The sequence below is a fragment of the Oncorhynchus gorbuscha genome, unplaced genomic scaffold (assembly GCF_021184085.1).
Source record: "Oncorhynchus gorbuscha isolate QuinsamMale2020 ecotype Even-year unplaced genomic scaffold, OgorEven_v1.0 Un_scaffold_633, whole genome shotgun sequence".
Lineage (NCBI taxonomy): Eukaryota > Metazoa > Chordata > Actinopteri > Salmoniformes > Salmonidae > Oncorhynchus > Oncorhynchus gorbuscha.
In genome coordinates, this window is record NW_025745745.1 from 189,114 (window position 1) to 202,358 (window position 13,245).

Consider the following 13,245-nt stretch of genomic DNA (forward strand, 5'->3'; position numbering starts at 1 on the left):
AAAATTGCATGGATGGTTGAGAGGCGATAAGACGGCAGCCGTCCCTCCAGCGCCAGTCACATCTCATGGGTTGTCATATGTCTGTTGGTAAACATGGTGTGTGTGTGTGTGTTGCAGTTGGTTCGGCCCTCACTACCATCATCTCAGTATCCTGTGTGGCAGCCCTGCTCCTGTGCTGTCTGTGCGTGTGCCTCTGCAAGTGCTTCCTGTGTCGAGACGGTGAGTAGCCAATCAGCTTCTGATCCTCCTTGAGTCCATTTTCCTGGTCGAAGAGGTGACACTCCATTGGCTTATTTAGTGGGAACATATAGAGTGGACATGATTCTCTCATTCAGAATAGAGGACCCTGTCCATTCAATATACATTGTAATTACATCTGCAATGTTTCAAATGTTGTGTCCTACTCAATACACTCCCTAGGTGTTTTGTAAACTGTCACAAAAAGGACATTACTGTTATTTTTGTGTCGTCTCCAACACCATGGATGTGTTGTTGCCATGGTGAGGCTAATGATATCAGTGTCCTTCTGAATCCTGGGAGCAAGCCTCTTCAGAGCTGACACAGCAGACACAGTTTGACCGGGTTATGCTTGCCAAGTTATGAGTGCTTCTCATAACCCGGGTCATCTGTCTCCTACTGTGGTTGTTTCATGTGTTCAAGATATAAAGGAGAATTTTTGTTGGCATTGGAATGTGATGTCACCTTCCCTGAGATCTACGATCTCTAAAAGCCAATTGTCCATCTCAGAGTGAAAAGTTAACATCTTGCTCCATGAGTTTGCACGGTTGGACCATGTCATATAAACACAATGTAGAAGGCAGCTCAAATGTTTCATTGATTGCGACTCCATCTTGATTGCCACTCCCACTGGTTAGCATGGGAGGGGCGATTTTGGCTCAATCAAAAAACAGAACCTTAATTTAACAAATTTCCCCCCTGAGATGAATAAAGTATTTATGATATGGGGTCAAGCAAGGCCTTGTCATCATATCTCTCTGTGACTTCAGTGGACTCTCAGGATCTCCACTGGGGCTTAGTAGAGAGTAGTAATAACAGTTGATAAAACAAATTGTTTTATCTCTTTGGTAATAAGTATCTCAAACTTCTGCAACTACCAGTGTTGTTAAAGAACACTCAGTAACAGCTGGCACAAAGCTTGATACAAAAACACAACAGTTTGACCTTCAAAATGTTCACTGATGGAAAGTTACCATTCCCTTAAATCACAAAACCAACATCACAAAGGTCAGGAAACATGACTCAAAAGGATAACTCTTTGATATTTTAACATGGAGGTGGGAGGTCCACAGGAAAGTGAAAGGGGGATACGCCAGTCCTCTGTCATCGTCGCTCCCTTGACCCTTGACCTATGACACCTTTTCCCATGACCTCTTCAGGGTAGGGTGAAATGGCGATAATAATAGGACTTCCCAGTTCCCAGGTAGATGCAGGAAACAGAACAGATCACGCTACCGACAACAGTTGCCGTCAAAGAGATTTCAGGAAAGGTCCATTTTTTTGTTCCATTTCCGATTGTGAAATCCTGTGGGCACAGTTTCTGGCAGCACTAGTTTACATTGGTATTTACCTGGCATTAAAAAGGAAATTGTATGAGTACTTTCAGGTAGTTCCTTCAAGGGATTCAACACAACAGTATTACTCAGTTTCCTACTGAGAAATCCTCCTGCCACTTCAACATGTTTACGTCTCAACATGTTCAAACTGAAGAGGCTCATTACGCTAACCATATCATTAGTGATAATAATATGATTTAGCCAATGAGAGGGAAGTGGCTCTGGGGTTAGTGTGGTCTATGATAAGCAGTGGTGGGAGGGGTGAGCGGTACGTCAACTTATTCGGAAAGAGGTGTAGTCTGCAGAACACTGCTGCTGAGTCTGGAACTGAGGTGTAGTCTGCAGAACACTGCTGCTGAGTCTGGAACTGAGGTGTAGTCTGCAGAACACTGCTGCTGAGTCTGGAACTGAGGTGTAGTCTGCAGAACACTGCTGCTGAGTCTGGAACTGAGCTGTAGTCTGCAGAACACTGCTGCTGAGTCTGGAACTGAGCTGTCAATATAAGCCAGGCAGGGTTGTGGAGGAATTATAATCACAGTCCATGAGAGTTGGCTCTGGAGGAATTATAATCACAGTCCATGAGAGTTGGCTCTGGAGGAATTATAATCACAGTCCATGAGAGTTGGCTCTGGAGGAATTATAATCACAGTCCATGAGAGTTGGCTCTGGAGGAATTATAATCACAGTCCATGAGAGTTGGCTCTGGAGGAATTATAATCACAGTCCATGAGAGTTGGCTCTGGAGGAATTATAATCACAGTCCATGAGAGTTGGCTCTGGAGGAATTATAATCACAGTCCATGAGAGTTGGCTCTGTTGACTCATGGCTATATCTTAGAAGTGGTGTAGCATTTAGCAATAGGGACAATTTGATTTCTCAATTCTTACAGACAGGCCAAGACGTTTTAGAAGTTGATCGTGTTCGTCGGATCTCTTTTGTACTCTTGTAAAGTTCAAGGGTCATTGAACGGACCGTCCATGGTTTGCGTACTGCGTAGGTTTAGTCATTATTTTAGTTTCCATAGCTGATGGAAGTGTCCGACTTGACTCACTGGTCGGTCAGAGCTTTCATCACGATGTTGCTCTTCCTCATTGCTGTGTTCTTACGTGATAAGAAAGGCTGGAACTGATGAGGTAGACCTCTGCCATGTGGGTAGATGTGTTGAGGAGACAGATTCACTGGTACTCATCTACTCCAAAATACTCCAAACTCTTTCCTGTTGAGTTATTTTTCTCAGACTTTCAGCAAAGGCTCCAAAATCAACATCCTGGAGGGCAGACATAGACATGTCCTTGTTGGTTCACCCCCTGAATCATGATGTGGATTCAAGACCACAGATGTGTCCCAAATGGCACCCAATTCCCTATGGGTCCTGGTCTAAAGTAGTGCCCTATGGGTCCTGGTCTGAAGTAGTGCCCTATGGGTCCTGGTCTAAAGTAGTGTCCTATGGGTCCTGGTCTAAAGTAGTGCCCTATGGGTCCTGGTCTGAAGTAGTTCCCTATGGGTCCTGGTCTAAAGTAGTTCCCTATGGGTCCTGGTCTAAAGTAGTTCCCTATGGGTCCTGGTCTAAAGTAGTTCCCTATGGGTCCTGCTCTAAAGTAGTGCACTATGGGTCCTGGTCTAAAGTAGTGCCCTATGGGTCCTGGTCTAAAGTAGTGCCCTATGGGTCCTGGTCTGAAGTAGTGCCCTATGGGTCCTGGTCTGAAGTAGTGCCCTATGGGTCCTGGTCTAAAGTAGTGCACTATGGGTCCTGGTCTAAAGTAGTGCCTATGGGTCCTGGTCTAAAGTAGTGCCCTATGGGTCCTGGTCTGAAGTAGTGCCCTATGGGTCCTGGTCTGAAGTAGTGCCCTATGGGTCCTGGTCTGAAGTAGTGCCCTATGGGTCCTGGTCTAAAGTAGTGCCCTATGGGTCCTGGTCTAAAGTAGTGCCCTATGGGTCCTGGTCTAAAGTAGTGCCCTATGGGTCCTGGTCTAAAGTAGTGCCCTATGTCCTGGTCTAAAGTAGTGCCCTATGGGTCCTGGTCTAAAGTGCCCTATGGGTCCTGGTCTAAAGTAGTGCCCTATGGGTCCTGGTCTAAAGTGCCCTATGGGTCCTGGTCTGGTCCTGGTCTAAGTAGTGCCCTATGGGTCCTGGTCTGAAGTAGTGCCCTATGGGTCCTGGTCTAAAGTAGTGCCCTATGGGTCCTGGTCTGAAGTAGTGCCCTATGGGTCCTGGTCTAAAGTAGTGCCCTATGGGTCCTGGTCTGAAGTAGTGCCCTATGGGTCCTGGTCTGAAGTAGTGCACTACCTTCAATTACCTGTGGAGGTAATAATTGACTTTGCATAGCTGTTTCTCATAAAGTCATTATGAGAAATATTCCGATTGGTAAATATAATGTGTGTGAGTAAATGTAACTCGCTATGATTTAATGTGTGTACAGAACTTAGAGGTGACACACTGTCACCCCTGCCAAAAACACCACAGAGGTAATTTAAATATTTTTACTAATTCAGTTTGTTTTAAGTGTTGTCTATGGTTCGTGCTCCTCTCCTCTCCCCCCAGAATAACAAGTGATTGTGCTGGCTGTCCAGTGCTAGTTTCTAAGTAGAAAGGACTTTCTCTAATCTGCTACTTGGAGCCAGATTCACACAAGGGGCCAGGAGGAGGGAAGAGGGGGCAGAAAGAACCCAAAAATCTGACAAACTGCCCAGTGGCTAACAACGCCTCTCTTTTTCTCAAACTGTTCCAGCCGCATGCTAGCCCGGCCCTCACTCATTGCTGTGCCCTCAATGGCATTGTGCAGAGTGCCGTGATTAATCACGTGATGGGGTCAGAAGATGGTTTTGATAATGACGTTGTGCAGAGTGCCGTGATTAATCACGTGATGGGGTCAGAAGATGGTTTTGATAATGACGTTGTGCAGAGTGCCGTGATTAATCACGATGGGGTCAGAAGATGGTTTTGATAATGACGTTGTGCAGAGTGCCGTGATTAATCACGTGATGGGGTCAGAAGATGGTTTTGATAATGACGTTGTGCAGAGTGCCGTGATTAATCACGTGATGGGGTCAGAAGATGGTTTTGATAATGACGTTGTGCAGAGTGCCGTGATTAATCACGTGATGGGGTCAGAAGATGGTTTTGATTATGACGTTGCTGTGAGTTGTTGTATCAAGAGAGGCACCTGCATCTCTGATTCCAGATTTATCTCCCACTGTGTTGTATTATAGGTCAAACAACTGTATGTCGGCAGCTGAAATTACACCAACACTTGCGATGGAATGAGAGATGGCTTCTCTAATTGATCTAATATAATCTCATATTTGACAATTACCTTTGTCTATTTTGAAAATATGATATTTCTGTGTCTAACTTTCTCACTCCTCATTATTCACGATTCGTTCAGGATGATCTGTAACCATGGTAACATCCACACGAATGTAGAAGTGTTAGGAAACATTCTATCCTTGTTTACAATAAAAGTGACTCAATCCATTATTTACCATTCATTTCTATTGGGCGCAACATCATCTGAAACACAACCAGAACAAACAGCAAGTGCATACAAACCAGTATGAAGAGTCACAGAGTTTGATGTAATCATTGTGTGCTAAGAATATGGGACCAAATACTACACTTTTGACTACTTTAATACAAATACAAGTGAATTTGTCCCAATACTTTTGGTCCCCTAAAATGGGTGGACTATGTACAAAAAGTGCTGTAATGGTTCAAAAGAAATAGATAAATACCCTCAAATGAAAGCTGACATTCTGCACTTTAACCTCATAGTCATTGTATCATTTCAAATCCCAAACAACAAAACATTTGTCACTGTCCCAAAACATTTGGAGCTCAGAGATGTGGCTAGTCTGGATGGTGGAGTAGATTATTGACGTGTGGGGAGAGACTGGGAGCAGCATGGAACCACAAGTGGGTTTCTGTGGTTCTACTGTGGTTCTACTAAATCAATGGGCCATAGTGGTGTCTGTCTGCTTCAATGACAGCTGGGAAATGGAACCCAACCCAGAACTGAAGGTAATTCCAGTCAAATTCAGCAGTTGTATTTATGTCTCCACAGAGTTAGCGTTTGTATGATAACATAGTCGTGGCACACAGGAGACCCGGTGGGCAGACATACTGTTAAAAAGCTTCATGTGTATCTTGTAGGATATGAGCTTCAGCCAGTCATGCAGAAAGTCAAGTCCAGATAACAACTTCTGTGATTTGATGAAAGGGGAAGTTTGCATGGGGCACTTTTCATCTGCAACACAGGAGGAAGTGCGGGGAGTAACCATATCCTGTCCGGCACACAAACATGCTCAACCGACCTTACCTCGCCATGAGTGTGGCACTGTTGGCAAAACTCTGATTGGTTGTGGGGAAGTAGGGAAGACAGTTTCAGAAACAGTCTAAGAGAAGAAGGGAAATAACAGTTTCAGTTTTATCACCTTTACGTTATCTTGACCGTTAAGCATGGTCATCTATCACCAATCTGGCAACCAGGTTAGAGATCCTCTGATTGGATGGTTAGGAGACACCTGCTGGTGGTTGCCTGTACATGTTCATTTACTTTTCAAGGCAAAGAAAGTTTTAAAATATGTTGATGCCTATTTTTACTGATAAACCACCACTGACTATCCCACACTCACAAATGCACACTACTATGGAATATCAGCCATGCTTTACTTTAAATTATTTATTTATTTCACCTTTATTTAACCAGGTAGGCTAGTTGAGAACAAGTTCTCATTTACAACTGCAACCTGGCCAAGATAAAGCAAAACAGTTCAACACAAACAACAACACAGAGTTACACATGGAATAAACAAAACATACAGTCAATAATACAGTAGAAAAATCTATATACCGCATGTGCAAATGAGATTAAGAGAGGTTCGGCAATAAATAGGCCATGGTGGTGGTGAAGTAATTACAATATAGCAATTAAACACTGGAATGGTAGAATGTGCATAAGATGAATGTGCAAGAACAGTATGGGGGATGAGGTAGTTGGATGGGCTATTTACAGGTGCAGTGATCTGTGAGCTACTCTGACAGCTCGTGCTTAAAGTTAGTGAGGGAGATATGAGTCTCCAGTTTCAGTGATTTTTGCAGTTCGTTCCTGTCATTGGCAGCAGAGAACTGGAAGGAGAGGCGGCCGAAGGAAGAATTGGCTTTGGGGGTGACCAGTGAGATATACCTCCTGGAGCGCGTGCTACGGGTGGGTGCTGCTATGGGGACCAGTGAGCTGAGATAAGGAGGGGCTTTACCTAGCAGAGACTTGTAGATGACCTGGAGCCAGTGGGTTTGGCGACGAGTATGAAGCGAGGGCCAGTCAACGAGAGCATACAGGTCGCAGTGGTGGGTAGTATATGGGGCTTTGGTGACAAAACGGTTGGCACTGGGGTAGACTGCATCCAATTGGTTGAGTAGAGTGTAAATGACATCGCCAAAGTCGAGGATCGGTAGGATAGTCAGTTTTACGAGGGTATGTTTGGCAGCATGAGTGAAAGATGCTTTGTTTCGGAATAGGAAGCCGATTCTAGATTTAATTTTGGATTGGAGATGTTTAATGTGAGCCTGGAAGGAGAGTTTGCAGTCTAACCAGACACCTAGGTATTTGTAGTTGTCCACAAATTCTAAGTCGGAACCGTCCAGAGTAGTGATGCTGGACGGGCGGGCAGGTGCAGGCAGCGATCGGTTGAAGAGCATGCATTTAGTTTTACTTGCATTTAAGAGCAGTTGGAGGCCACGGAAGGAGAGTTGTATGGCATTGAAGCTCATCTGGAGGTTAGTTAACACAGTGTCCAAAGAAGGGCCAGAGGTATACAGAATGGTGTCATCTGTGTAGAGGTGGATCAAAGAATCACCAGCAGCAAGAGCAACATCATTGATGTATACAGAGAAAAGAGTCGGCCTGAGAATTGAACCCTGTGGCACCCCCATAGAGACTGCCAGAGGTCCGGACATCAGGCCCTCCGATTTGACACACTGAACTCTATCAGAGAAGTAGTTGGTGAGTTCTAAGTGTGCATGTGGTCTTTCAGGGCTGGTTATGTGTTAAGGGGTTTCCTCTGTTCCTGGAAACGGGTGGAATGCGTGTACTGTAGACACCCTCTATAACACAGGAGGTTGGTGGCACCTTAATCGGGGAGGACGGGCTCGGGGTAATGATTGGAGCGAAATGAGTGTAATGGTATCGATACATCAAACACGTGGTTGCCAGGTGTTTGTTGCTATCCCAGCCTCCACTGTTTGATTCCATTCCAGCCTCCACTGTTTGATTCCATTCCAGCCTCCACTGTTTGATTCCATTCCAGCCTCCACTGTTTGTTGCTATCCCAGCCTCCACTGTTTGATTCCATCCCAGCCTCCACTGTTTGATTCCATTCCAGCCTCCACTGTTTGATTCCATTCCAGCCTCCACTGTTTGATTCCATTCCAGCCTCCACTGTTTGATTCCATTCCAGCCTCCACTGTTTGATTCCATTCCAGCCTCCACTGTTTGTTGCTATCCCAGCCTCCACTGTTTGTTGCTATCCCAGCCTCCACTGTTTGATTCCATTCCAGCCTCCACTGTTTGATTCCATTCCCAGCCTCCACTGTTTGATTCCATTCCAGCCTCCACTGTTTGTTGCTATCCCAGCCTCCACTGTTTGTTGCTATCCCAGCCTCCACTGTTTGTTGCTATCCCAGCCTCCACTGTTTGATTCCATTCCAGCCTCCACTGTTTGATTCCATTCCCAGCCTCCACTGTTTGATTCCATTCCCAGCCTCCACTGTTTGATTCCATCCCAGCCTCCACTGTTTGTTGCTATCCCAGCCTCCACTGTTTGATTCCATTCCAGCCTCCACTGTTTGATTCCATTTCCAGCCTCCACTGTTTGATTCCATCCCAGCCTCCACTGTTTGTTGCTATCCCAGCCTCCACTGTTTGATTCCATCCCAGCCTCCACTGTTTGATTCCATTCCAGCCTCCACTGTTTGATTCCATTCCAGCCTCCACTGCTCTATAATGTGTCTGGATGAGTGTAACGCTTGGCCAGGATGTTATGATGTTTTTAGCAGGGAACATTGCATGACTTAATCACTTTCAGGAAGAAGAATAAGACAAGGTTTGGTCCTGCTCCTTAAGCAAACCAGAGGAAGTTTCTACTCCGATGTAGGTCTCAAAGACAAAGGTGTTGATATCTCGCCCTGCACCAGACTTCTCGCCCTGCGGCAGACTGATCTGTCTCCACATGATGCTGGCTGCCTGTTTGTGTAATGAGGACATTAGAGGGTCAGGAAGAGGGAGTGACTGACTGACAGGGGACTGTTGTTTTGAGTTGAAACTGTGGAGTAGATGGTACAACTAACACAATAACACCTCGTTTTTCGATATGATGATGAATTAAATATCTCTCTCTCTGCCCCCCCTACTCTTTCTCTCTCTCTCTCTCTCTCTCTCTCTCTCACTCACTCACTCACTCACTCACTCACTCACTCACTCACTCACTCACTCACTCACTCACTCACTCACTCACTCACTCACTCACTCACTCACTCACTCACTCTCTGTCTCTCTCACTCACTCACTCTCTGTCTCTCTCACTCACTCACTCTCTGTCTCTCTCACTCTCTCACTCTCTGTCTCTCTCACTCTCTGTCTCTCTCACTCTCTGTCTCTCTCACTCTCTGTCTCTCACTCTCTGTCTCTCTCTCTCACTGTCTCTCTCCCGCCTCTCTCAATTAAATTCAATTCAAGGAGCTTTATTGGCATGGGAAACATATGTTAACATTGCCAGTGCAAGTGAGGTAGATAATATACAAAAGTGAAATAAACAATAAAAATGAACAGTAAACATTACACTCACAGAAGTTCCAAAAGAATAAAGACATTTCAAATGTCATATTATGTCTATATAGAGTGTTGTAACAATGTGTAAATAGTTACAAAAGGGAAAATAAATAAATATAAATATGGGTTGTATTTACAATGGTGTTTGTTCTTCACTGGTTGCCCTTTTCTTGTGGCAACAGGTCACATATCTTGCTGCTGTGATGTCACACTGTGGTATTTCACCCAGTAGATATGGGAGTTTATCAAAATCGGGTTTGTTTTCTAATTATTTGTGGATCTGTGTAATCTGAGGGAACTATGTGTCTCTAATATGGTCATACATTGGGCAGGAGGTTAGGAATTGCAGCTCAGTTTCCACCTCATTTTGTGGGCAGTGAGCACATAGCCTGTCTTCTCTTGAGAGCCAGGTCTGCCTATAGCAGCCTTTCTCAATAGCAAGGCTATGCTCAATGAGTCTGTACATAGTCAATGCTTTCCTTAAGTTTGGGTCAGTCACAGTGGTCAGGTATTCTGCCACTCTGTACTCTCTGTTTAGGACCAAATAGCATTCTAGTTTTTTCAGTTGTTGTTAATTCTTTCCAATGTGTCAAGTAATTATCTTTTTGTTTTCTCATGATTTGGTTTGGTCTAATTGTCTCTCTCTATCTCGCTGTGTCGCTGCCCCCCTCCTCTCTCTCTCGCTGTGTCTCTGCCCCATCCTCTCTCTCTCGCTGTGTCTCTCCCCCCTCTCTCTGCCCCCCTCCTCTCTCTCTCCCTGTGTCTCTGCCCCCTCCTCTCTCTCTCGCTGTGTCTCTCCCTGTGTCTCTGCCCCCTCCTCTCTCTCTCTCTCGCTCTCTCTCTCTCCCTGTGTCTCTCCCCCTCTCTCTGCCCCCATCCTCTCTCTCTCCCCCTGTGTCTCTCCCCCTCTCTCTGCCCCCTCCTCTCTCTCTCGCTGTGTCTCTCCCTGTGTCTCTGCACCCCTCCTCTCTCTCTCACGCTCTTTCTCTCTCTCGCTGTGTCTCTCCCCCTCCTCTCTCTCTGACGCTCTCTCTCTCTCTCCCTGTGTCTCTCCCCCCTCTCTCTGCCCCCCTCCTCCAACCCTCTCTCTCTCCGACCATCCAGATTGAGATTTGACCTGGAATGGTGGAAGAAGGACTGTTTTGATGAGAAGCCAGAGTTCTGGTCATCCAGCTAGACCTATCAGCTCCTCAGCTCCATACGCCCCATGTCTGTTAGAAGGAACAACTCACTACAGTACTACACATCACCAAAAGCTGTTTCTCCAGGCCCCACTGGGTGAACTGGACATGAACCTTCATCCCACCAGTGACAACAACATCAACAACACTAAAGCCATGTTTCTATTAACAGTAGATATAAAGACACTTATCAAAATGTGGCTTTGAAGTTTAGTTTGTCTGGTCCCAGATCATTTTGTAATGACTTGCCAACTCCTATAGTCATTGTTACGTCAATGGCTCAACAGATCTGGGATCAGGCTATAACCGGTCCACTCGATGAATAAAAAAGTATAGGACAAAGGCCCTTAATAGAAAGTGCTTTAAAAGTAGGCTTTAAATTATACGTTTGCAAAAACTGTCTAATTACACACTGTGATGTTTAACAGTTACAGTGTGTTTAAGGACCAGGCTGCTTTTTTGTGTCGGAGTTCCTGTTATTTGTTTGTGTGATTTTGCTGCTGTTATGTCTGTTGGCCTTTCCTATTGAAGCGTATTCCTACCATCTGACCATTTGAACTGAAGGTGTAATTACAGCAGGAAAATGGCCTCCAACTTTTCAGCCTGTAAACCTCTCAACAGATGTATGTATACAAATGAACTACTACTGTTTATTAGCAATAAACTCTTCAGCATCTTCCTATAGTTTAACATCACACCAACTCAGCCTACCCAAAATAGTCTAGACAACGATGGAAGTTGACGTGATTTTGTGTCAATGAAATATGCGTATGCCATTAGATGTCAGATTGTGTATATCAGCTTTTTAGGCCACTGTCCCTTACGTCACTGTGAATATTCCTGTTGCAATGTCAAACAGCACTAATAGTGAGCTGAGCTGTGTGTTTCTAAGTGCTGCCTGAGGATTACTGGTGAACAGATCTACAGCGGCTTCAGAAACTATTCACCCGTTGTCTTTCTCCACATGTTGTGTTACAGTCGGACTTTAAAATGGATTCAATTGAGATTTTGTGTCACTGGCCTATTACAAAGTAATTACAAATGAAACTCTGAAATGTCTTGAGTCAATTTAGTATTCAACCCCTTTGTTATGGCAAGTCAATATAAGTTCAGGAGTAAAAATGTGCTTAACAAGTCGCGTAATAAGTTGCATGGATTTTTGAATGACTACCTCATCTCTTTTCCTCACACATACAATTATCTCCACTAATCCAGCACCATTTCAACATCTAATCACCTACGTTTACTGTGATCCTGTGACTACCGTTTCTCAGTAAAGTATTATGTTTATCCTTAACCACTGATTCCTGGTCTGGTCTCTTCTCTGCACCTGGGTCCAACCTCACCACGTCACAAAGACTTGAAAATGGCTGTCTAGCAATGATCAACCACCAACTTGACAAAGCTTGAATAAAGCTCAGGCGGGTAGCAGGGAACCAGGAACTGAGGCTGAGGGGAGGGGAGTAGGGGCAGGGTAAGCAGGATTGACGAGGGACTGGAGACAGGGACCAGAGTCAGAGCGGACGGAACTGTAGCGGAAAGCAGAGTCAGGCTAGGGAAAACCAGGCACAAGAGGATAACACGATCAATGCAGGAACAAACAGCTTAAACCGCAGACTGACTGAGCAGAGGCTACGAACTAGCAACGTGGAAGTGACAGGGCTGATTATTTGTAAAGGCCTTGATTATGGAACATGTTGCAGCTGGTGGGGATCTGCTCCGTCTCCAACACACCTGTCTCCACTCACACACACACACACACACACACACACACACACACACACACACACACACACACACACACACACACACACACACACACACACACACACACACACACACACACACACACACACACACACACACACACACACACACACACAGAGGGAGAGAGCACTGGGGAAGTGGCAGTAGGTTAGGGAGACAGGATGAGAAGTAGACGGCAAGAGCAGATGTAGCAGAGAGAAATAATCTATTTAATACCTTTTTGAATTCAGGCTGTAACACAACAAAATGTGGAGTAAGGGGTGTGAATCCTTCCTGAAGACGCTCTATGTACAGTATGTAATGCACTATCACAGGACCTACATGGACAATTAAACCACACAGAGATGCTCTTTATTTCACTCTGTTTATCTTCATTATCAAATGAATTGTTGCAGATGACTCTGTTGCCTTTAGAAACGATGCTTTTTAAAGTATGTATTATGTGTTTATGATAATTAGTGGACCTCACCATTGGAAGCGCTCCTCCTTGTACCAGGATCTGAAAGTCTTGCTTTGACTCCAGAGATGTTTGTGTGCCCCTTGCATCCTGCAGACGATACAAGCGTGGCACCAGCCAGGCTTATTTCATTAGGTGCCAGATTTATCAGACCTATGCTTTTTGAAGATGCTTCAACTTTGAAGGGCTTTGTGAGCCACAACATACTTTTTGAGTGTGGGTGTGTTTACGGGTGTGTGTACCTGTATGAATTAGTGTTGTGTTGTTCTTGAAGATTATTCATCAGGGTTTAACCACAGGAGTCCCTTTGGAAACAGATGGTCAGAATAGATTGTGGGAGGTGAGCTAACAGAAAGCCCATTCAGTCTGCCCCTCTTGTGCCCAGTTTGAACTCAATCCTGTTTCTCTTGGACCGTCTGACTGGCACTGCTTTTTAAACATAT

General features: G+C 45.0%; 1 protein-coding gene across 2 annotated transcripts in view; it reads left to right on the plus strand.

Annotated features, from left to right (window-relative positions):
- Positions 1–12,699, plus strand: part of LOC124019579 (OX-2 membrane glycoprotein-like) — a 32,712-nt gene extending 20,013 nt beyond the window's left edge. For both annotated transcript variants that reach the window (XM_046334963.1, XM_046334964.1), the window contains exons 7-8: positions 118–219; positions 10,502–12,699. In XM_046334963.1, coding sequence (XP_046190919.1) covers positions 118–219; positions 10,502–10,506 — 107 coding nt within the window. In that variant the 3' untranslated portion in view covers positions 10,507–12,699. The remainder of the gene's footprint in view (positions 1–117; positions 220–10,501) is intronic.
- The last annotated feature ends 546 nt before the right edge of the window (positions 12,700–13,245 follow it).